General features: G+C 43.6%; 1 protein-coding gene across 1 annotated transcript in view; it reads left to right on the forward strand.

Moving 5' to 3' along the window:
• The window catches only part of DMC1 (DNA meiotic recombinase 1), a 375853-nt gene that overhangs the window by 247635 nt on the left and 105033 nt on the right, over positions 1–23185 (forward strand). The window contains exon 11 of the mRNA XM_073591924.1: positions 15100–15214. Within this exon, the coding sequence (XP_073448025.1) occupies positions 15100–15214 (115 nt within the window). The remainder of the gene's footprint in view (positions 1–15099; positions 15215–23185) is intronic.

Below are 23185 nucleotides of genomic sequence, written 5' to 3' on the forward strand. Positions count from 1 at the left end.
TCCTGTGTTAGTCTCCTGCCGAAAGGGGAGAAATGTGACAGACCTAGCCGGGAGAGAGACTTTTGGAGGGGACTGAATGCTAGCCTCTTGCCGATCGATCTTGGGCCCTGGCATTTGGGGGAATGGTGCTCTTTGTGAGCTGTATGCCTGGGGACCCTTGAGGTGGTATTACTGTGGATTCGGGTCCTGGTCCCCCAGGGTACACAGACTCTGGGGACCCTGGATTTGCCATATTAGAAATAGTGGCTGATTCATAATGCTGGGACAAATACTGTTAGGAGATGCTGATGTCAATTCCAGCACCTGTCTGTCTGTTGCCTGCTAGAAAGTGTATTGTAAATAAGTCTCTAGTATGGGATCTAAGAGTCATTAGATCCCATTGTTGTTTGTGTTAATTAACTCTGCTATTGTGATAATGTTGATTGGGTTTTCTGAGCTACAAGACGGCCAGTCTGGCCTAAAGGTCATGTCTGAGTCATCTAGGCTGTCTAAATGGATTAGTTAATTAGCCCATGTTAATTAGGTTTCTGGTCACAGGTGTATGTTCAGAGTAATATGAGCTGGAGGTACGCACCTCCTCTTTTATTGTATAAAAGAGCCTGTATGTTTCAATAAAAGAGATTCCTGGTTGAACTTACATACAGCCTGCCTGGTGTTTGTTATAAGCTATCACAACTGGGTTAGAACGGCACATAGCTGTAGTTCTAATCCCAGAGCATTGGATGACCGAACAATCAGATGTTGCGATCTGCAATCTGATGCTATAGCTGCAGAGGAGTGTCGAGAGAGTGGAACCGAGCGAGCAAGGGGCTCGTTACAGAGCAGATCTTGCGGTCCATGCATTTAAATGACAACAAACTCTGTTGTCCTCAGGGTGACTCTGGATTTGATCGGCTCCACAAAATCCGACCCCTCGTAAACCACTTCAACCGACAGTTTGCAGCCTTGTTTACTCCCGATCAAGTTGTCTGCGTTGTTGAGTCCCTGATTAAGTTTTCTGGCCGCTTGTCATTCAAACAGTATCTTCCCAGCAAGCGTGCCAGATAAGGGTGCAAGAAATGTCAGGTCTGTTCTCTTAATAGGTGTAGAGATAGAAAAATCTGTCAGTTTACCTCCACCAGCACTTCACTGACCTATGAGGTAGAACCATTTATAACCTGTTCATCTGAAGGGGTGGTCTACCTCATACAATGTCCCTGTGTATTGCAGTATGTGGGGAGGACCAAAAGGGCTCTCAAAGTCAGACTAATTGAGCATATAAATAATATTAGAAGAGGTTTCGACAAACATCCGGTATCAAGACATTATGATGAGGTACATAGTAGAGACCCCTCTAACACTCTCTACATGGGGATTGACAAATATAGACCCCATTGGAGAGGAGGTTCATTAGTCAGAGAGATTTCCAAATGTGAAATGTCTTGGATGCATAGACTCAGAACATATGTCCCCTTTGGACTTAATGTGGATACGGACTTAAACGCATTTATCAACAATTCTTGAGTATTATATAATTTTAATCTTTTGTTGATGGATCCCTGTGTTGTCCTTTTTAGCATGTAAAAATTATGTATTGGCATTTAATGTGCAATATGTATTTTAGGGCCTTCGTTTTGAGCCTTTGTCTATTTGGATTGAATGTAATTTCACTGTTTTTAATCATATTCACATTTAATTCATTCTAAATATTTCCATTTATGGTTTAATTTGAAGTTGTACAGCTTTCTGCTGCATTTTTATAATGATCCACTAGATGTCACTATTCATTATCACAGTAGTGGCCCCATTGTTGGTTACATCCAACTTCCGCTTTCTATACTAGCCTAACTTTTAATTATATTCTGGCAATTATTCACCAAATGCTGCCATTTAGTGTCACACTAGTAGCCTCATGGTGGTCATTTCCGACTTTCGTTTTTCAAATTGGTTGGACTATTTTCAGTTTCTAGATCGTTAGATTAACTAGAGTGGCGCCATTTCTGTTTATTAGTTCCTAACTTAGTGGCCAGTCCTTTTCATCATTTGTAGTGGGTCCCATTCCGATCAGTTGCTGAGACCATTTATGTAATGGTTGCAGGTGTGGCGATATCAAATCGCCCATATGTTCCATTCATTTCTATCCATTCATCTTTATTCAATTTATTTATATTATTTATTTTTATTATATATATTATTTCTTTATTTAAATTTCAATTTTATTTCTATTTCATTTTTGTCTTATATTTAATTTAATACATTAAAGTTTATAATTAAATTGTTGTTAATTACGGTCAGATTGGTTTGCTATTAAACATCATTTGAAAATTAATGTCCCAATCCCATGCGGTGTCACCAATCATAGTTTAGTTTATTCAATCTCTGTGAGTGACACCTAGTTAGGGATTCTTCAGACTTCCGTTTTTCTTTTTCTTCTTCCCAGTAGATATACACTCAATCAGCTTTTTGTTTTGCCCGTATATGGATGAGTGACTCCCGTATGAAATTTTTGTGATGTGGCAGTTTTTAGTTGTTTTTATAATCTTTGCCAATTAATATCAGTTTATGCAGAGTTAATTGTTTCCGGGACTTGTGGTCTATTCAGTGGTTGCTGTGGGTCTATGGATGGACCGGGGCTCAAAGCGAGGCTTGGTTACGTTCACATATTATTTAGGGAGGTGACGTGGTGCGCCGCCCGTGCCCCTGGAAGATGTGATGTCATGAAACGCGTAGGGCGGAGCAAGAGGACACGCTGATGTCACCTCCAATCTGTGCTCGTATCTCCAGTAGGACGGATCTGTCCGAGTCTGTACAGCCAACGGACCGGACTTAAGGCTTTTCTTATCAGGCGATATTGTAAGTGTTTTTTATGAGATTTTATTAAAGTTTAAAAAGGTTTTACATTATTGGAGTTCCATCTTTGTTACATGGTACACTTCTCCTATGAGTCGGTCTACAACATATGATGATCTGATGACCTCGTAGATCGCTACTGATGCAAGGTTCAAGTTTCAGCTGTTTTGCTAGCTATGATCCTCTGTGGTGGGGGATCATGGCTTTCGGGTAAGGAGTAACCCCTTCTGTTCCTGGTGGTGGATTGCATTTCACGGAGTGAACATCATTTATTTACACAAATGTTTCTTTTTCACACGGGTGGTCACACACAGATGCCACCATATATTGAGACTATTATCCAGTTTATTGATTATATGGACTCTTATGTTGCATGGGTGGTTAACACTGGATGCCGCCATACATTGATACCATCATATACTGACTGTTTCTAGTTTATTTTGCAATTTGAAATTGGTCTCATCTATTATTGTGTCACGTATCTTTACACACTTATTTTCAATTTTATTTAGCGATTCTTTTGTTTCTATATTTAAGTGATATATGGGTGTCATATAATTAGAGTTGCTGCTCTCTCACGATAATTATTTATTTAATGTATTATCACAATTTCTAGGTACTTTTTTTATGATTTAGTGCAGCTTTTACCATTTCTTTTTTCCGTGCAAGATAAGGGGTCAAGATGTATAAGCTCTGTGACAGGGCAACAGGGTATATATATAGTTTTATGGTTTACGAGGGAAGAGATAGTGACGTGGAGCCCAAGAACTGCCCAGACTACATAGGGAGCGCTGGTAAGATTGTGTGGGACTTGGTGTCACCCTTATTCTGAAAGGGGTACCACTTGTATGTGGACAATTATTACACAGGCGTGACACTTTTTAGTCACCGTTTTGATTGTGGAATTGGCACATGTGGCACCGTGCGATTTAATCGCCGAGGCTCCCCCAATGGCTTGTTCCGACTTAGATGGGGGAGAGAGCCAGCTTGAAATTTAATAATTTGTTAGCAGTGAAGTGGAGGGATACACGGAATGTTTTAGTTCTGTCCTCCCTTCACGCAAATACGACTGTCAAAATTCCTACGGCGACTGGTGTTGTGGAGAAACCCCTTTGTGTCCATGAATACAACCTTAACATGGGAAGGGTGGACCTGAATGACCCCCCCCCCCCACACCGTCTTCCATGTTTTTTTAGGCTCTCCTGTCCCAACAGGGAACCAGAGAATGCTGTCGGTGGTTCCGCCAGCTGACCATAGAGCTGATCGAAGACCAGAACGGCTCCAATCATCTCTATGGCCTAAGAAACCGGAAGCTACGAGCATTTAATGACTTAGGTTTCCCCGGATATAAACAGCGCCATTGGGAATGCATTTTATCACACCGATCTTGGTGTGGTCAGTTGCTTTGAGGGCAGAGGAGAGATCTAGGGTCTAATAGACTCCAATTTTTTCAAAAAGTGTATCTGTCACTACCTATTGTTATCATAGGGGATATTTACATTCCCTGAGATAACAATAAAAATGATTAAAAAAATGAAAGGAACAGTTTAAAAATAAAATAAAAAAGCAAAATAAATAATAATAATAACAAAAAAGCAGCCCTGTCCCCAACCCCCCCTCCTGTGCTTAAGCGCAAAGGCGTACACAAGCATCGGTCTGGTGTCGTATGTAAACAGCAATTGCACCATGCATGTGAGATATCACCGCGAACGTCAGATTGATGACAGTAATTTTACCAGTAGACCTCCTCTGTAAATCTAAGTGGCTTTTAAGAACTTATGTAGTTTGTCGCCGTGGCACGTTTGTGCCAATTTTAAAGCATGTCGTGTTTGGTATTCATGTATTTGGCATAAAATCATCTTTTTTATTTCATCAAACATTTGGGCAATATAGTGTGTTTTAGTGCATTAAACACTTAAGCCCCAGACCATTAGGCTGCCTAAAGACCAGAGGACTTTTTACAATTTGGCACTGCGCTGCTTTAACTGGTAATTGCGCGGTCATGCAATGTTGTAGGCAAACGAAATTTGCGTCATTTTTTCCCACAAATAGAGCTTTCTTTTGATGGTATTTGATTGCCTCTGCGATTTTTATTTTTTGCAATATAAACGGAAAAAGACCGAAAATTTTGAAAAAAAAAATGATATTTTCTACTTTTTGTTATAAGAGAAATACAAGAAACTCAATTTTAGTCATACATTTAGGCCAAAATATATTCAGCCACATGTCTTTGGTAAAAAAAATGTCAATAAGGGTATATTTATTGATTTGCGGAAAAGTTATAGCGTCTACAAACTAGGGTACATTTTCTGGAATTTACATAGTTTTTAGTTTATCTCATTTCTTGAGGTGCTAAAATGGCAGGGCAGTACAGACACCCCCTCCCCCCCAATGACCCCATTTTGGAAAGTAGACACCCCAAGGAAATTGCTGAGATGCATTTTGAGCCCATTGACTATTTAATTTTTTTGTCCCAAGTGATTGAATAATGACAAAAAAATAAAAAAAATTTACAAAAAGTTGTCACTAAATTTATATATTGCTCACACATGCCATGGTTATATGTGGAATTGCACCCCAAAATACATTTTGCTACTTCTCCTGAGTATGGGGATACCTCATGTGTGGGACTTTTTGGGAGCCTAGCCGCGTACGGGGCCCCGAAAACCAAGCTCCGCCTTCAGGATTTATAAGAGCGTACATTTTTAATCTCACTCCTCACTACCTGTCACAGTTTTGAAGGCCATAAAATGCCAAGATGGCACAACCCCCCCCCCCCCCCAAATGACCCCATTTTGGGAAGTAGACACCCCAAGCTATTTGCTGAGAGTCATGTTTAGTCCATGGAATATTTTATATTTTGACACAAGTTGCGGGAATATGACAAACTTTTTTTTTTTTTTGCACAAAGTTGTCACTAAATGATATGTTGCTCACACATGCCATGGGCATATGTGGAATTATATAAAAACAGAATCCACTCTCCAATGGTGCAGAAGGATAGCGGCGCTAACTATAACAATGATGGAAAAAAAAAAATTGCTTGAAACCCCACCGTTCTTAGTACCTTGGGGTAAGTTAGAGATGTGCTGAATCTCAAAGGTGATGCATCATACACATAGCACTCACTCTTATAACACATATAGTATTAGTGATCTAAATGAATAAAACACTCCCATGTGTACAACAAAATAAATGTCCCCCAATATTCCAACTAATATGTGATGAATATATATTACCATACACCACGTGAAAAAATACAAATAATTCCTACAATATATAATCACTTGAAAAATATATAAAAAAAATATAAAAATATATAAAAACTAAAAATAAAATAATATATGAAAACAATATAATAAATAAATAAAGTCCAAAGTGAAATAAAAAAATCCAAAAATAATCCACAAAAACAGTGATGATAATGTGTGACAAGAAAACACCACTTAAAGAAGAAAGTGCAGGTGTCCTCAAAATCGTTCTGCTGTGATCCGCAAATTTCACCACACCTCAGTGACGTGATTCCACTCCCTTCTGAAATTCAAACTCACCAGCTATTAAGGCCTCCCACTCTCGTGTTTGGCCGAACAGAGCCTCAACCCACTCTCATGGGGGTTAGCATGTGTTCCAGATCTCCACTGCTACACACTGGCTTTCCTCCTCATAATCATGAATTCATATATGAGATAAAAGAAATGCTCCAGTAGTGTAGTATCGTTAAAAAGATCAATTTATTCACACTAAAACTGCGTCAAATGAACTCACATTCAAATAAAAACTGGTAGGCAAAACACACTTCACAGTAGTATGGAAAACAGCACGGCACACGGAACAGGATACAAAGCGAAACCACAACACACGGCCACGGCGGACCCAGGGGGTATGGAAGCTGGAGTACGTCTCACCCGCCTGCAGCGACCCGTCCCTCGGCTAATCCCCCGCTCCGTCACCCGTCACTCCTTCCTCTAATCTAAGTGTTAGATTGGCAGACAGCTACGCCCCGACATTTTTCATGACCAGCACTTATTCATGAATAAGTGCTGGCCATAAGGAAAAAGAACCAAGGAAATGTGGGTATAGTAAAAGAAGATGGATGAAACCAAGAGGAAACAAGGGCCTCCCGCTAGGTGTGTCAGGATACTAAAAAAATGAAAGGCTTGTGTCTGTATATATGCTTATGAGGCATCGGCTGGTCTCTGCGCTCCCGCTTGGGACTCTCAATGGGTGGATGTTTAACTCTATTTCAGAAACGGGGCCAACATGGGACAAATATAAGAGACTGTAAAGTCTCCAAGGCACAGCATATATAACTGGAAGACGTTCCCACTCCCTCCCCCCACCCCCAACGTGGGGAGAAAAGGACAAAGACCCTGTAGGGAGCAGGTAGACTATGAGCAGTAGGTGTGATGGAGGGTGCCCTGCCACCTCAAATAAATCAGACTTAGGGAGTTGCAATGCTCAGAATACAAGGTTATACAGTATCTCACAAAAGTGAGTACACCCCTCACATTTTTGTAAATATTTTATTATATCTTTTCATGTGACAACACTGAAGAAATTGCACTTTACTACAATGTAAAGTAGTGTACAGCTTGTATAACTGTAAATGTACTGTCCCCTCAAAATAACTCAACACACAGCTATTAATGTCTAAATCGCTGGCAACAAAAGTTAGTACACCCCTAAGTGAAAATATCCAAATTGGGCCCAAAGTGTCAATATTTTATGTGACCACCATTATTTTCCAGCACTGCCGAGTTCACCAGAGCTTCGCAGGTTGCCACTGGAGTCCTCTTCCACTCCTCCATGAAGACATCACGGAGTTGGTGGATGTTAGAGACCTTGCGCTCCTCCACCTTCCGTTTGAGGATGCCCCACAGATGCTCAATAATAGGGTTTAGGTGTGGAGACATGCTTGGCCAGTCCATCACCTTTACCCTCAGCTTCTTTTACAAGGCAGTTGTTGTCTTTGAGATGTGTTTGGGGTCGTTATCATGTTGGAATATTGCCCTGCGGCCCAGTCTCCGAAGGCTGGGGATCATGCTCTGCTTCAGTATGTCACAGTACATGTTGGCACTCAGGGTTCCCTCAGTGAACTGCAGCTCCCCAGTGCCGGCAGCACTCATGCAGCCCCAGACCATGACACTCCCACCACTATTCTTAACTGTAGGCAAGACACACTTGTCTTTGCACTCCTCACCTGGTTGCCACAACAGACGCTTGACACCATCTGAACCAAATAAGTTTATCTAGGTCTCATCAGACCACAGGACATGGTTCCAGTAATCCATGTCCTTAGTCTGCTTGTCTTCAGCAAACTGTTTGCGGGCTTTCTTGTGCATCATCTTTAGAAGAGGCTTCCTTTTGGGATGACAGCCATGCAGACCAATTTGATGCAGTGTGCAGCGTATGGTCCGAGCACTGACAGGCTGACCCCCCACCCCTTCAGCCTCTGCAGCAATGCTGGCAGCACTCATAGGTCTATTTCCCAAAGGCAACCTCTGAATATGACGCTGAGCACGTGCACTGAACTTCTTTGGTCGACCATGGCGAGGCCTGTTCTGAGTGGAACCTGTCCTGTTAAACTGCTTTATGATCTTGCCACCATGCTGCAGCTCAGTTTCAGGGTCTTGGCAATCTTCTTATAGCCTAGGCCAACTTTATGTAGAGCAACAATTCTTTTTTTCAGATCCTCAAGAGAGTTCTTTGCCAGGAGGTGCCATGTTGAACTTCCAGTGACCAGTATGAGAAAGTGAGAGCAATAACACCAAATTTAACACACCTGCTCCCCATTCACACCTGAGACCTTGTAACTCTAACATGTCACATGACACCAGGGAGGGAAAATGGCTAATTGGGCCCAATTTGAACATTTTCACTTAGGGGTATACTCACTTTAGTTGCCAGCGGTTTAGACATTAATGCCTGTGTGTTGAGTTATTTTGAGGGGACAGCAAATTTACACTGTAACACAAGCTGTACACTCACTACTTTGCATTGAAGCAAAGTGTCATTTTTTCAGTGTTGTCACAATAAAAGATAGAATAAAATATTTTCAAAAATGTGAGGGGTGTACTCACTTCTGTAAGATACTGAATGTAACATAGGAAACAGGTAACAAATGATCGTGCCATAAGGTAACCAACAAAAATAATGTAGGTCAACATCATTAAAGGGCAATACCCTGACCCCCACCATAACTGGCTCAGGGAAAGGGGAGGGGGGTGACATAGCCCCAACCCTAATCATGACCGTTACTTAAATCTGAGTGACATGACTGTGAACTATAGGGCTGGGCAGGGCCGTTTTTAAGGCAGGGCAAAAGGGGCAGCTGCCCTGGGCCCTGTCATTGTTGTGGGGCCCAAAGCAGCTGCCTCATACTTGCCAACTATCCCGGTTTAAATTCCCTTGTCCCTTGAAGTGTTAGTCCTGTGCTGTGTCCTGATATCTCAGTGTGAAGTGCTGCCACTAATGCTGCCCAGCTCTGCCCTATTGTTGTGTACGGATGACTCACCTGCAGACCCTGTGTTTACATGTAAATAACCGGCATTAATATGTAAATAGAGGTGGTATTCTTATGTATATCATGCCCCCGAGGTCAAATCCACCATCAACTATACTGAATGTTGCCCACTGGGGAGATAAAGGGGCATGCGTGAAAGTCCTGCCTACAACTGTGGTCATTAAGCCTAACATCTGCCTGCCCTGCAAAGGTAAGCAAATTGGTGGGGGGGGAGGCTAGTGTGGGGTGTGCAGAGGTAGGCAGAGAAGGAATTACAGTTTGAGGTGCACAGGTGAGCAAGGAGGGGATGTATGGAGGTAAGGAAGGTGGGTCCAAAGATGAGCAGAGGAGACAGGTAGAGTTGGGGGGGGAGGGTTGGAGTGAAGAGAATGGGGGAGGTTTGGGGTGCAGAGGTTAGCAGGGGTTTTAGGATGCAAAGGTGTACTGACATTGTGGATGAAGATGTAGGTCACGTGTAGGGCAGCCTATTCATTTCAATGGGCTACTCTATGCACTAGAAATGCAGAAGAAAGTCCCAAACCCTTTTTCAAAATCACACGGTGCCAAGGCACATGTCAGCAGATGTGTAAGGGTGTCATTAACAATTAATGGCATTGCTGTGTATCTGCTAAAGGGCAGCACATTTCTGTGGTGTCAGAAAAGTGATTTTGCATCCATTCCTGACACACACAAATGTGAAAGCAGGCTAAATGTCTCAGTTACATTGGTGGTCAGTATAAATCTTCTCATTACATTGGGGCTTGGTGTAGAATCCTTTCATTTACACTAGTGGCCAGTGTGGAGGCCCCTTACATTGGTGGTCAGTGTAAATCCCTCCTTACATTGGTGGTTACTGTGAATGCTTATATTACATTGGTGGTCAGTGTAAATCTTCTCATTACATTGTATGAAAGGATTCTACACCAAGCACCAGTGTAATGAGAAGATTTACAGTGACCACCAATGTAATAGAAGCAATCACATAAACCACCAATGTAAGGAGGGATTTACACTGACCACCAATGTAAGGGGAGCATTCACACTGGCCACTAGTGTGAATGAAAGGATTTTATACCAATCACCACACTAGTGGCCAGTGTGAATGCTCCCCTTACATTGGTGGTCATTGTAAATCCCTCCTTACATTGGTGGTTACTGTGAATGCTTCTATTACATTAGTGGTCAGTGTAAACCCCTATTACATTGGTGGTCAGTGTAAACCCCTATTACATTGATGGCCAATGTTGAAACTCCTCTTTATATTGAATAACTAATAAATAAAGGAACAAGGGATTATGACGGTGCTAAAAAAGAAAGATGTTAAAATGAGAGGGAGATATAAAATTGCAAATATTTTATTAACAATATTAAATACATAAAAAGAGCAATAGAGTAGTTAACAACCAAAAAACATATATGTTGCGTGTGACCCAGATGCAGTAGGGTGGGCCGGGTGGAGATGGCCTTCAAAGCAAAGGCTCGGTTTCCTTCATGTTTCGCCAAGGCATTGGCTTCCTCAGGGAACAAGAGCTCTATTGAATATATAAAGATCTATACATTGGGATACAGAAAACATCATGTAAACAAGCAGAAATACTAAACAATGACCTGTTATAAACATTACTGGGTTTTGGAATATTGTGGCTGGACAATCTCACACAGGGAGGTAACCCTAAAGTGGCCCCGGGATCCCAGACATACCTGAGCAACAGACACCCAGGGGAGGCGCGGCAAGGAGCCCCCGGATGGGGGAAGGGCAGGCTGCACCGTATTTGTGCTTGCAGGGGGCACACAGAAAACCTGGCAATTAAATATATTGGAAGTTAGAAATAACTAATGGTAAAGTGAATATTAGATGTGTGTTGGACATTTAATTTGAAGGACAGAGAGGGTGATGCATTATATATCAATTATATAGGGCAAATAGGCCTCTAGAGAACTCACACTTTTAATTAAAAGCAAGTTGATTGATAGAGGGGGAAACGCCTGTAGATGAATTCAAGGACAAACAGGAGCAATTGGTTCAAATATTAGATAGTGACCTATGTGGGGAAACATGAACAAATTAGCGTTGTGAATGTATTTGGCAATCGTTATTATAGGGAAATAGAAGAAATGGCAGAAGGTAGCTTACCTAATGAGCTATGTTACAGGGCATGTGACCAGCATCAAACACTAGTGTTCACATAATTTGCATGGGAATGGAAGATTGAAAAATGGCAAGGGATTAATGAGTCCTGAAAAAGGATGAGGAGAAGGGGCTGAATTAGAAGTGAAGAAACAGTAAATTAAAGAATGGGAGATGGAATATATAGAGAAACACAGCTTACCTAGTAAGCCATTAGCAAAACTTGAGACTGTTCAAAAGTTAGTGTTCACAAAGCTGCCAAAAAGGGGTCATAGATTGAACAATAGCAGAAAGTTGGTAAATCCTGGGAAAAATAAATGAAAGCTGAATTAAATATGGGAGGGCAGTTTGTGGGAAAGGCAGAGAAGATCACCATCCGTAATTACCTGGCTAGTTTGTGCAGAGCAAAGACAGGCGTGTTCCTAGTCCGGCATGCATCGCGCGCGCATGCTCAAACGTTACGGTCCCCGTGGCCAATGGGAAGGTGGAAGCGGCATGGAGCGGGAGGTCCCAAGGCGCCGTCAACCCCCATCCGCCGATGGATTGCAGGGAGCCGAGCAGTGTGAGCGATGCGCGGACACCTAGGGGCAGACAGGATTTGTACTGCCCCGGGCGTCCGTACAAGCACCAACAGCGCTAACTCTGTCCGTCCCGGCAGGGGGCCAAAGCCACGCCCCCCATGGGATGAACGAAAAACAGGCAATGAAAACGATCCAGGGGTGGGACCCCCCAGTAGTGAGATAAGACGCGGGCGGGAGCGCAGGGTGAGGGGATAAAACCCCATTACATAGATCACTGTTTTCATTGTATTCATTTCTCATTTTTTTGTTTTACCAGGACCCTGTGGTTCTCTATGTCTTGCATGGTCTTTGTGGCTGGCACTGCGGGGTGAGGCGCAGGGATGTTCCCTCCGTCCCCAGAGACCCCTGGGGACCGTTGCACCATTTGGGGTTTTATCCCCTCACCCTGCGCTCCCGCCCGTGTCTTATCTCACTACTGGGGGTCCCACCCCTGGATCGTTTTCATTGCCTGTTCTTCGTTCATCCCATGGGGGGCGTGACTTTGGCCCCCTGCCAGGACGGACAGAGTTAGCGCTGTTGGTGCTTGTACGGACGCCCGGGGCAGTACAAATCCTGTCTGCCCCTAGGTGTCCGCACATCGCTCACACTGCTCGGCTCCCTGCAATCCATCGGCGGATGGGGGTTGACGGCGCCTTGGGACCTCCTGCTCCATGGCGCTTCCACCTTCCCATTGGCCACGGGGACCGTAACTATTGAGCATGCGCGCGCAATGCATGCCGGAGCTTGTAGGCTCCGGGATGCCGTCCAGTGCGCACGCGCGGACGCCTCTCTTCAGCGTCCGCACACCTGATCATTGTTTGATCAGGTGTGGGGGGCACATAAGTAGCCGGCCAGTCCCAGGATACCATACTGGACGAGGAACACGCCTGTCTTTGCTCTGCACAAACTAGCCAGGTAATTACGGATGGTGATCTTCTCTGCCTTTCCCACAAACTGCCCTCCCATATTTAATTCAGCTTTCATTTATTTTTCCCAGGATTTACCAACTTTCTGCTATTGTTCAATCTATGACCCCTTTTTGACAGCTTTGTGAACACTAACTTTTGAACAGTCTCAAGTTTTGCTAATGGCTTACTAGGTAAGCTGTGTTTCACTATATATTCCATCTTCCATTATTTAATTTACTGTTTCTTCACTTCTAATTCAGCCCCTTCTCCTCATCCTTTTTCAGGACTCATTAATCCCTTGCCATTTTTCAATCTTCCATTCCCATGCAAATTATGTGAACACTAGTGTTTGATGCTGGTCACATGCCCTGTAACATAGCTCATTATGTAAGCTACCTTCTGTCATTTCTTCTATTTCCCTATAATAACGATTGCCAAATACATTCACAACGCTAATTTGTTCATGTTTCACCACATAGGTCACTATCTAATATTTGAACCAATTGCTCCTGTTTGTCCTTGAATTCATCTACAGGCGTTTCCCCCTCTATCAATCAACTTGCTTTTAATGAAAAGTGTGAGTTCTCTAGAGGCCTTTTTGCCCTATATAATTGATGTATAATGCATCACCCTCTCTGTCCTTCAAATTAAATGTCCAACACACATCTAATATTCACTTTACCATTAGTTATTTCTAACTTCCAATATATTTAATTGCCAGGTTTTCTGTGTGCCCCCTGCAAGCACAAACACGGTGCAGCCTGCCCTTCCCCCATCCGGGGGCTCCTTGCCGCGCCTCCCCTGGGTGTCTGTTGCTCAGGTATGTCTGGGATCCCGGGGCCACTTTAGGGTTACCTCCCTGTGTGAGATTGTCCAGCCACAATATTCCAAAACCCAGTAATGTTTATAACAGGTCATTGTTTAGTATTTCTGCTTGTTTACATGATGTTTTCTGTATCCCAATGTATAGATCTTTATATATTCAATAGAGCTCTTGTTCCCTGAGGAAGCCAATGCCTTGGCGAAACATGAAGGAAACCGAGCCTTTGCTTTGAAGGCCATCTCCACCCGGCCCACCCTACTGCATCTGGGTCACACGCAACATATATGTTAATAAAATATTTGCAATTTTATATCTCCCTCTCATTTTCACATCTTTCTTTTTTAGCACCGTCATAATCCCCTGTTCCTTTATTTATTAGTTATTTAATTATCTTGGGATGAGGTGCCGTATCCAACATAACCATCTAGCCATATCTGCATTTCCTCTTTATATTGGTAGTTGGTAAAAAAAATTAGCATTGCCATTGATCACACCCTCCCCTCCCCCCAGCACTGCCACTGATCCCAGGAGTTCTAGGATCCCATGGAGTTTTCTGTCTATTGATGGGTCCGCTCACCTCCTCAGTCCATGGTGTGCAGGCAGTGAGGAGATGATGTGCTGTAACCTCTAGCAACCAATCAGTGAGCAGTATTACTGTATGGTAATCTCTAGCAACCAATCAAAAAGCAGAAATCATGTGCTGTAACCTCTAGCAACTAATCAGTGAGCCATAATGTGTGCTGTAACCTCTAGCAACCAGTCAGAAAGTGGTAATGATATGCTGTAACCTCTGGCAACCAATCGCAATCGCTGCCTGATCTGATACAGTAAACTGATTTTGAGTCTAGTTGCTATTTATTGTATGTCTCAGAGCAGGTGGAGAGCGAAATTGCATGGGGGGGGGGAGCTGGTGGGGGCCCCAAGAAAATGTTTGCCCAGGGCCCAATCAATGTTAAAGATGGCCCTGGGGCTGGGGGCTGTAGAGAATCAGAAGTGGGGATGGTAACCACATATTGGGGGTGTCTTATTGTTATAACATAGAGTCACCAGGTAAAAACAGGGAAAAAGGTCAAAGAAAAGAAAATTGATGCAGCTACCATAACTGATAAATGGTAACCTGCAACATAATTCATTTTTGGTTTTGGGTTTAATACCGCTTTAACCCTTTGTAAGTTATAATGTCACAAAGAAATGACAAATATTTTTGAAGAATTTTAGTTTCCCTTTTTATTCCGGCATTTTAACTTGACTAACCTTTGTGACTAAAGTTTGAAATTGCAATTAGAACTTATAATTGATCACAGAGAAATAAGCCTAATCATAATATACTTTTCTTCTTATATATTTAGATTATTGATTCTATTATGGCTCTTTTTCGAGTGGATTTCAGTGGTAGGGGCGAGTTGGCTGAGAGACAGCAAAAACTAGCTCAGATGCTGTCTAGGCTTCAAAAAATCTCAGAAGGTAAGGATATTTGTTTATCTCATATAGTCTATTCCAAAGATATAAATATATATATATATATATATATATATATATATATATATATATATATATATATATATATATTTATTTATTTATATTTAATTCTCGTCGAATGAGGGACACAGGAAGTCTTTAACCACTTGCCATCCGCGCTATGGCCGAATGACGGCCACAGCGCGGACCTGAATTCCCGGTCATATGACGGCCTCCCCTGTGCACAGGCTCTGCAGGGCGCGCGCCGAGCGCGCTGTGATCACTGAGTCACTGAGACTCGGCTGATCACCGATCCGAGTAAGGGGCCGGTCCCGGCCCCTTACCATGTGATCAGCTGTCAGCCAATGACAGCTGATCACATGATGTAAACAAAAGATCGGTAATCGTTTTTTTTTTCTACTCACGCTGATAGCGTGAGTAGAAAAAAAAGCCGATCACCGGCTCAGATGAGAGGGACAAAGGTCCCGAAGTGGAAGAGGCAAATCTGCCTCGTCTTTGCCAGCTAACAGTGCCAAATAACAGTGCCCACAAGTGCCACTGAACAGTGCCCACAAGTGCCACTGAACAGTGCCCACAAGTGCCACCTAACAGTGCCCACAAGTGCCAGCTATCAATGCCCAGCAGTAGTGCCAATCAGTGCCACCTAGCAGTGCTGCCTATCAGTGTAACAGATCAGTGCCCATTATTGCCACCCATCAGTGCCCATCACTGCCACCCATCAGTGCCCATCACTGCCGCCTATCAGTGCCGCCTCATCAGCGTACATCAATGACGGAGAAAAATTACCTGTTTTAATTTTTTTATAACAAAATATAAAAAAAAATTATTTTTCTTAAAAAATTCAGTCTTTTTACATTTTTTTAACAAAAAATAAAAACCGCAGAGGTGATCAAATACCACCAAAAGAAAGTTCTATTTGTGGGGAAAAAATGATAAAAATTTAATTTGGATACAGTGTAGTATGACCGCACAATTGTCATTCAAAGTGCGTCAGTGCTGAAAGCTGAAAATTGGTCTGGATAGGAGGGGGGTTTAAGTGCCCAGTAAGCAAGTGGTTAACCTTTGTGTTATATTGCTACCTAAAAGAGGATTGGATACTGCGAACAGTGTAGCTAGTGTCCTAGAAAGAGACCAGTCTCCAGTTTGGGGCGGGGAGCGGATGGAACAGCGCCTACTAATGTGGCCAGTCCTTACTTGTCAAGCTTGCCTCCAAGGAGTCGTAGTCTTCTGCTATTACTTCCGGGTTAAAAGATTGTTTGGGCTCCTAGTGATGCAGTGAACACCACACTGAACTGAGAGTACCAGCCTGTTGCTTTTACCAGTGCTATTCCCAGCCTTGGGTACTTTAGAGCCTGTGAGACTGCAAATATTTTCTTGGTGCATCTGCTGTTTTGAGATTGGAAACACCCTGACAGGATGTTTGCGCTCACCAAATTCTTTTTAGCATTGTATACCTTTTGAAGAAGACTTAGAAAATTGAGTACTGTCCGTGATACTTTTTTTATTTGCACTAACATACAATTTTTCAGGACAAGCTTTCGGGTATGTCCTCTTCTTCAAGGTCCAAGCAGTACTGATTCACAAATTTTATAGCAGAAGTTAAAAAAAAAAAACACATCTTGGAGGGAAAGGAGAGAGAAAAAAAAAAGAGAAAAACAAACGCATACAAATCAATGGTAATAAAGATAGCAGCAGAGTTAGCGAGATAAGACAGAGGGAGAGCTATAGACTGGAGGGGGGGGATGCTAGTCACAGAGGGGGTCGTAAAACTTTAGTATAGTGGGTAAGGAAACCAATATCTAAATTCAGGCCATTATTTTTTGTGTCAAAAAGAATTATCATTCTTAGTTCAAACGCTTTCCTTTCCTGGATAGTTCTGAAATTCCCTTTAAGAACTAAAACATTGAAGTCTTCTATATTGTGGGCCGGTTGTGAGAAGTGATGTCCCACAGGTGCATAAACTGTCTTCTTTATGTTCCTTGATGGTATGTCTGTGCAAATTCATCCTCCCTTGCAACTTCTGTCCTGTTTCACCAACATAAGATCCTTTGCTGCACCTTTTGCTTTCGATGAGGTACACAACATTACTGGAGGTACAGTTGTAAGATCCCATAATATTGAGATCCTATTTGTGTGTGTGACACTTTTGGATAGGTTGATCTGGTTGCATAGTTTTCAGCGTTTTTTATTGCAGGGTTTTCTTCTATTATTTGTGACTTCATAATCAGAGTGAAGTTTCCTGCTGATTAGTTTGCGTCTGAGGTTGGGTGGTTGTCCGAAAGCCAATAATGGGGGTTGTTGGAATATTCCTTTCAGAGTTTCATACTCTGTTATAATGGGTTGTAAATCTTTGATTATCTTTTTGATCCCTTCAAATGCTGGGTTGTATGTGGTGACTAGAGGTACTTGGTTATTTGTTTTTTTCTCTGTGTATTGGAGGAGATTTTCTCTGTTTATGCTGTTGTTGATGGTTTTGTCTTTGTAACCTTTCTTATGGAAGGAGTCTGCCAGTGTTCTGAGATGTTTATCTCTGTCTTCTGGGTCTGAACAAATTCAGTGTTATCTGATGGCCTGGCTGTGTATGATGGCCCATTTAGTGTGGTGGGGGTGAAAACTGGAACTATGAAGATAGCTGCATCGGTCAGTCGGTTTTCTGTATATCGACGTGTGAAGCTTGTCATCCCTGATGTATACTGTAGTGTCTAGGAACTTGACATGTGTGTTCGAATAATCCATTTTTAGTTTGATAGATGGGTGAAAAGTTTTTATCAATGAGAAGAATTGGTTTAGATTTTCTTCACCTTCAGTTCATATCATGAAGATATCATCAATATAGCGATAATATCTGTATGGCTTTTGTTGTATGCTGTTCAGGATTTTGTCCTCCAGGTCAGCCATAAATAAGTTTGCATATTGGGGTGGCATTTTACTTCCCATAGCAGTAACCATACACCGGAGATAGATGTCATTATTGAAAGTGAAGTATTTGTGTGTAAGAATGAATTTGATGAGCTGTGTCACATCCTCAGCAGTGTATTTGTGGTTTGGTGAGAATGATAAGAATCTGTGACATGCCGCCAACCCATCCTTGTGAGGGATGTTACTGTACATAGATTCTACATCCATAGTGACTAAAAGTGTATTTGGTGGTAATTATTATATATTGTTAAGCTTGTTCAGAAAATCAGTGGTGTCTTGCAGGAAACTCACAGTGTTCATGACTAAAGGTTTTAACATGTTTTGTACAAGGCCTGAGATATGTTCGGTAAGTGTATTCATACCTGTTATAATGGGTTTGCCTGCATTTCCTGAATCTTGGGCAGCATGTAGAAGTCTCCAATTTCTGGATTACCCGGAATCACATTAATGAATTCTGAATGTAGGTGGCTTTGTATTGTCGCAATGAGACCTTTTAATTGCTTAGTAAAATCCTGGGTTTTAGTAGTAAGTAGTCCAGTTTTTTGTAGTAAGTAGTATTTGCCAGCTGCCTCTAGCCCTCTTGTATATATTTGTCTGTATCCATCACAACGACTGTTTCCCATTATCTGCTGGTTTGATGGTTATGGCCTGATTTTTGCACAGATCATGTACAGCTCTTCGCTCCAGTGGTGAAAGGTTGTATAATATTTTCTTTTGCTGGGTGGATATCAGGGATGTGACTTGCAGCCTGAAGCTGTCACTATAGGTATCCAGTTTGGGGTTGCGTCCTTGTGGAAGTGTGAAATTGCTGTTCTTTTTCTTTTTGTCACCTCCTATTGTCCTAGGATTCCTTTCATTACTGTGAAAATATTCTTTGTGCCTTAGTCTCCTAAAGAATTCCTCCATATCCACATCTCATACCATGTCCCCAGTCTCTGACCATCTCCTGTACCATGTCCCCAGTCTCTGACCATCTCCTGTACAATGTCTGCACTCTCTGACCATCTCCTGTACCATGTCTACAGTCTGACCATCTCCTGTTCGATGTCTGCAGTCTCTGACCATCTCCTGTACCATGTACCATGTCCCAAGTTTCTGACCATCTCCAGTACCATGTCCCCAGTCTCTGACCATCTCCTGTACCATGTCCCCAGTCTCTGACCATCTCCTGTACCATGTCCCCAGTCTCTGACCATCTCCTGTACCATGTCCCAAGTCTCTGACCATCTCCTGTACCATGTCTGCAGTCTCTGACCATCTCCTGTACCATGTCTGCAGTCTCTGACCATCTCTTGTACCATGTCCTCAGTCTCTGACCATCTCCTGTACTATCTCTGCAGTCTCTGATCATCTCCTGTACCATCTCTGCAGTCTCTGACCATCTCCTGTACCATGTCCCCAGTCTCTGACCATCTCCTGTATAAAAATAGTTTTAAAAACAGTCACTTTCGGTATCGGTGTTGTTTCGGTATCGGTTTCGGTTTTCGGGATCAAGGAAGATTTATTTTCGGTATCGGTTTCGGCACCAAAAAACCCATTCGGTGCATCCCTAGAGAGGACTGTTGTTTCTGGTGTAGAAAGTTTATGATTTGACAATTTTATGATTCCGAGTTCTCTGTTATATCCACATTTTCTGTCAGCATTTACACAAGGGATACCTTGGGATTCTGGATCAGGTTCAAAGTTGCTGATAGCAGGAGTGCACTAATACGGCTACAATCACATCAAGTACGAAGAAGACTTAAAAAGTGGTCTGCCGTCACTGTTTGTTCAGCAGTGCCCCACCTTAAAAAAGTGACCACCATTCTGGTGGAGAATGTACCTGTCTTTAAAGAGGTTCTTCAGCCAGGTCTCCAAAAATTAAAGGTCAGGAGCTACCAAACCTGTAGCTGCTGACCATTAATGAAGAGACACTCACCTGTCCAAGGATCCAGCGCTATCCTCATCTGGACTGGTTCTTCACCGGCCTTCGGGTCCTTGGCACCAGCATGTTTGCTGTGGTAAGCCAGCTGTGTCTCTTTGTGGCTACACAACTGGCATCCCACTGTGCATGTGCGAGCCACACTGTGCCTTGTGAATGGTCCTCGTGACATGTCCCAGAAGGATGCCGGTGGGGGGACTAAACTTCCGCTCAGATCGCCTAGGGGCAGGGGTTTCCCCATAGCATTTGGCACCAGGGGCGGATTCTATATCTGGCACCCCCCCAACTTTAAAATGTAAAAACACCCCACTGTGCCCCTGCATACCTCTGAACCACCCAATATCTCTTTGTTACTCTTGTGTACCCCCTCTCCACAACAGCACTCCCGCTGTACCCCTCTGCCACCAATCCCCCACCTCTGTAATAAAATTCTGTTGTACTTACAGTGCCAAGTTCTTCCTGCAGCCGCAGCTCCATCCTGTGAAGTAAATTGCAGCAGACAATATAATTCAAGGAAAACATGCTGTGCCGCTGATGGAGGGGCGGGGTCAGTGCGTGGTTTTGTAAAACATGCTGTGCCGCTGATGGAGGGGCGGGGTCAGTGCGTGGTTTTGTGCCGACTCCCTACAAGGATTTGAGTCTGGCTGCAGGCCTGCCCACAGTCTCCTCAACAAATGAAAGCATGCTACGGCTTCAGTGTCAGGTCACCATGGTAACCAAAACACAGGAAAGAAAAAGAAATATATCTGGCCAGGTGCTAGCCCAGACACCCCCAGTGAATAAGCGGCGCTGGCCTGACACCCCTAAGCAGGGCTGGTACAAGGATTTTTGACACCCTAGGCAAAACCTAATTTTGTCGCCCATTGGCTCCGCCCCTGACTCAACCCCCTTTTCTCTGCCCATGTATACCCCAAAGGCCCGGTGCGTTTTCACAAAATGCAGAAAAAAAATGCAACCTAATAGAAATCTATATAACTGCAGGTAAGACATAGGAAAACCCCCTTAATAGTACACAGTCCCCACATCTCTGGACCCCTTAAACAGCCCCTGCAACTCTGGACCCATTTACATTACTCAGCCCCCTGCACCTCTGGACCCCTTTACATTACACAGCCCTGCACCTCTGGACCCCTTTACATTACACAGTCCCCTTTACATTACACATCCCCATGCACCTCTGGACCCCATTTCATTACACAGCCCCCGCACCCCATGACCCCATTATATTACACAGCCCCCTGCACCTCTGGACCCCTTTACATTACACAGCCCCCCGCAGCTCTGGATCCCTTTACATTACACAGCCCCCGGCAGATCCTGACCCCTGCACATTACACAGCCCCCTGCACCTCTGGACCCCTTTACATTACACAGCCCCTGTACTTCTGGACCCCTTTACATTACACAGCCCGTGCGCCTCTGGGCCCCTGCACATTACACAGCCACCTGCACCTCTGGGCCCCTTTACATTACACAGACACCCCGCAGCTCTGGACCCCTACACGTTGCACATTACACAGCCCTTTTACAGCTCTGGACCCCTGCATGTTACACAGCCCACACCCCCATAGCTCTGGACCCCTGCATGTTGCACAGACCCCCCCCCCCCCCTGCAGCTCTGGACCCCTGCACATTATAATCCCCCCCTGCAGCTTTGCCCCTTCCTACCTTACTCAGGCACGAAGAGTGAGAAACAGAGGGTGGGAGCTGCTGGAGGTAATTTTTCATTTTAACAAGCTAATGATTGGTTGCTAGGACCACCTAGCAACCAAGCACCTGCTGGTTAACTTGGAAAGTTAACTCCAGCAGTTCCCAGCCTCTATTCAGCGCTGTTCCTCTGTCTCTCTCCCCTGCTGTACAGAAGTGTATTGTCTTCATTCTCCTGCTCCACTCTGCAGTGAGCGGTGGAGTCAATCCGGCGGTCGGCCCTGGGTGTCATCCCGGGCACCCTCCGTACCCTGTCACAGCTCAACTCTCCCTGCCCTGTCAAAGTGCCACTGCCTGAGCCCCTGCTGTCACTGATTCACTCACAGGGGGGGGCTAGGGTTGCAGGCCTGCCACCCCCCCAATGTAAGGCACCTGGGGGGACCACCCCTCTCATTAGTACGCCACTATCTAGGGGATCCAAGTGGAAGTGGGAGCAGGTACCCACTCCCCCAATACCCCCCCCCCCCACCAAAAAAAAAATTATTGTAGGGGGGAAGGCGAAAGAGCTAAACTTCCCCTTCTGGGTGATATTCCACTTTAAGGACTTAACTAATAGGCAGTTGGAAGCCCTTTCTAGAGCTCTGTTGACACTGGCAGGTCCTGATTTTAATCCTCTTTTAGCTGTGACTTTGGTTTGCCAAACTCTGTGTCAGGATTTAGCACCTGGGAGACCAGACAAATGTAGCACCACACAGAAACTGGGACCAGACCATCTTTCACCACTTCCCACCCAACAACATCCTATGACGTTGTCGACTTTGAGTGGGAATATCTGAATGATGCCTGCAGCTACAGGTATCATTCAGATATCTTCTTTTAGAGCTGGCGATTATCTGCACTGTAAGAACAATCATAGTAAGGATGGGCTCAGGCATGTTTGCAGCTCCACATACCCGAGCCTGCCAGGAAGCTTACACTGTGCATCGCTAATCACAGGCAGTGAAACATTTTCTGCAGATCGGGAAATGTCTGACTGCCTGTGATTAGCGCTGCACAGTGTAAGCTTCCTGGCGGGCTCGGGCATGTGGAGCTGCGAACATGCCTGAGCCCATCCTTAACCACTTCAGCCCTGGAAGGTTTTAACCCCTTCCTGACCAGAGCACTTTTTACAATTTGATACTGCACTTCTTTAACTGGTAATTGCGTGGTCATGCAGTGCTGTACCCAAACGAAATTTGGGTCCTTTTTTTTCCCACAAATAGAGCTGTCTTTTGGTGGTATTTGATCACCTCTGCAGTCTTTATTTTTTGCCAAATAAATGAAAAAAGACTGAAAATTTTGAAAAAAAATTATATTTTCTACTTTTTATTATAAAAAAAATACAATAAACTCAATTTTAGTCATACATTTGGGCCAAAAAGCATTCTGCCACATGTCTCGGGTAAAAAAAATTCAATAAGCGTATATTT

This window comes from Aquarana catesbeiana, linkage group LG07, assembly GCF_042186555.1.
Source record: "Aquarana catesbeiana isolate 2022-GZ linkage group LG07, ASM4218655v1, whole genome shotgun sequence".
In the NCBI taxonomy this organism is placed as follows: Eukaryota; Metazoa; Chordata; class Amphibia; order Anura; family Ranidae; genus Aquarana; species Aquarana catesbeiana.